Here is a 2,457-nt window from a genome sequence, read left to right as displayed (position 1 = left end):
TAATGCCCCCCAGACAGTCCCATGGGCTCGACCAGTCCCGTATCCCCCCCACATCAGCCCCACAGGCCCAACCAGCCCCATATCCCCCCCAGATCAGCCCCATGGGCTCGACCAGTCCCGTATCCCCCCTAGATCAGACCCACGGACCCACCCAGCCCTGTATCCCCCCTTGGCTTGCCAACTTTCTACTCGCACAAAACCGAACACCCTTACCCCGCCCCCTGCCCCTTCTCTGAGGCCCCGACCACCGCTCACTCCATCCCCCCTCCCTCTGTCACCCACTCTTCCCACCCTCACTCACTCGCTCATTTTCACCGGGCCGGCTCAGGGGGTTGGGGTGTGGGAGGGGGTGAGGGCTCCGGCTGGGGGTGTGGGTTCTGGGGTGGGGCGAGGGATGAGGCGTTCATGGTGCGGGACAGGGCTCTGGGCTGAAGCAGGGGGTTGGGATGGGAGAGGGGTTGAGGGCTCCGGCTGGGGGTGTGGGTTCTGGGGTGGGGCCAGGTATAAGGGGTTTGGGGTGCAGGAGGGTGCTCCGGGCTGGGACTGAGGGGTTTGGAGGGCGGGAGGGGGATCAGGGCTGGGGCAGGGGGTTGGGGTGCTGGGGAGGGGGTCAGGGGTGGAGGCCCCAGGCGGCGCTTACCTCAAGCAGCTCCCGGAAGCAGCGGCATGTCCCCGCTCCGGCTCCTACGCGGAGGCATGGCCAGGTGGCTCTGCACGCTGCCCCGTCCACAGGCGCAGCCCCCGCAGCTCCCATTGGCCACAGTTCCCGGTCAATGGGAGCTGTGGGGCGGTGCTTGGGGCGGGGGCAGCGTGCGGAGCCCCCTGGCCACCCCTACGCATAGGAGCCGGAGGGGGGACATGCCGCAGCTTCCGGGAGCTGTGCGGAGCCACGGCAGGCAGGGAGCCTGCCTTAGCCCTGCTGCGCCGCTGACCGAACCTTTCACGGATCAGTCGGTGGTGCTGACCGGAGCCGCCAGGGTCCCTTTTCAACTGGGCATTCCAATCGAATACTGGGCACCTGGCAACCCTAATACCCCCAGATCAGCCCCACGGGCCCGACCAGCCCCCTATCTCCCATGAGATCAGCCCCCCGGCCCGTCCAGCCCCGTAACCCCCCCCAGATCAGACCCATGGGCTGTCCAGCCCCATATCTCCCATGAGATCAGCCCCACGGGCCCGACCAGCCCCGTATCTTCCATGAGATCAGCCCCCCGGGCCCATCCAGCCGCGTATCCCCCCCGAGATCAGCCCGCTAGGCCCGTCCAGCCCCGTATCCTCCCTGAGATGAGACCCAAAGGCCTGACCTGCTCGGTCTGCCCCACATCCCTCACCTCGGGCCTGGCAGGTCTCTGCTGCGCCTCCTGTGCCTGGGGTGCATGGGGCTGGGCGTGGCAGTCGGGGCTGTAGTGCTCGCAGTAGTCATAGGCCGCCTGCGGGTTCGGGGCGATGAGCAGCTGCTGGATGTCACCCTGCAGAGAGAGACGGGGTGATGGGGGGACAGGCACTGCTGGGCCTGGAGTCCCCATCTGCCACTAATGGGGAAAGGGGCCAGAGAGGGAGGGATAGGGGTTGGATGGAGGGGTGGGAGGGGATGGGTCATGGATGGGTTGCGGGGGACAGAGGGATGGGGGGCTGCAGGGAGGGGATGAAGGGATGGATCATGGATGGATTGGGGATGGATGGAGGATTGGGTGGATGGACAGGTGTGTTTGGGGATGGATGGGTGGAGGGAGATGGGGATGGAGGGATGGATGGGGGGATAGAGGGATGGATGGGTGTGTGCAGGGATGGATGGATGGAGGATCGGGTGGATGAACAGGTGTGTGGGGATGGATGGAGGGAGGGAGGTGGGGATGGAGGGATGGATTGGGGGACAGAGTGATGGATGGATGGATGGATGGATGGATGGATGGATGGATGGAGGATTGGGTGGATGGACAGCTGTGCATGGGGATGGAGGGAGGGAGCGAGGGAGGGAGGGTGGGGATGAAGGGATGGATTGGGGGTGGATTGGGGGCATAGATGGATGGAGGGATGAATGGATTGGGGGATAGATGGAGGGGTGTGTACAGGGAGGGAGGGCGGGGATGGAGGGGTGGAAGGAGAGGAGTTACCCTGATACTATCCTGCTTCCCCATTGTGACCCCACCCAGAAATAACCCCCAATTTTCCCCCAAACCACCCCCAGGCACTGCCCCCATTCCTCACACCCAGCCAGTCTTAGGGGAGACATGGGGGTCAGGCGGGGTCCCCGTGGGCAGGGGGACGCAGGATGGGCTGGGCCGGTACCTGGAAGACCTCCTCGTCGAGGATGCGGGTGCCAAAGACAGTGATGCCGCGGGTGTCGATCACCGGGCGGGGGCCCCGGGGCAGCGGCCGCGTCACCTTCTTCTTACAGTCCAGGATCAGTGTCACCGAGTGCTTGTGCACACTCAGCGCCAGCCGGTGCCACCTGGG

General features: G+C 65.6%; 1 protein-coding gene across 1 annotated transcript; it reads right to left on the bottom strand.

The window, feature by feature from the left end:
- Positions 1-1,219: 1,219 nt before the first annotated feature.
- LOC112123216 (collagen alpha-1(XI) chain-like) lies at positions 1,220-2,451 on the bottom strand (the record flags this gene model as incomplete). The annotated part of the gene is made up of 2 exons (XM_026647179.2): positions 1,220-1,469; positions 2,290-2,451. Coding segments are annotated over 2 exons (387 nt in total), but the record flags the coding sequence as incomplete, so codon positions are not given.
- Positions 2,452-2,457: the final 6 nt, after the last annotated feature.

This window comes from Terrapene carolina, unplaced genomic scaffold (genome assembly GCF_002925995.2).
Source record: "Terrapene carolina triunguis isolate 2854851 unplaced genomic scaffold, T_m_triunguis-2.0 Scaffold51448, whole genome shotgun sequence".
Classification (NCBI taxonomy): domain Eukaryota; kingdom Metazoa; phylum Chordata; order Testudines; family Emydidae; genus Terrapene; species Terrapene triunguis.
Note: the sequence above shows the minus strand (reverse complement) of the source record. Positions and strands in the feature narration are given on the sequence as shown.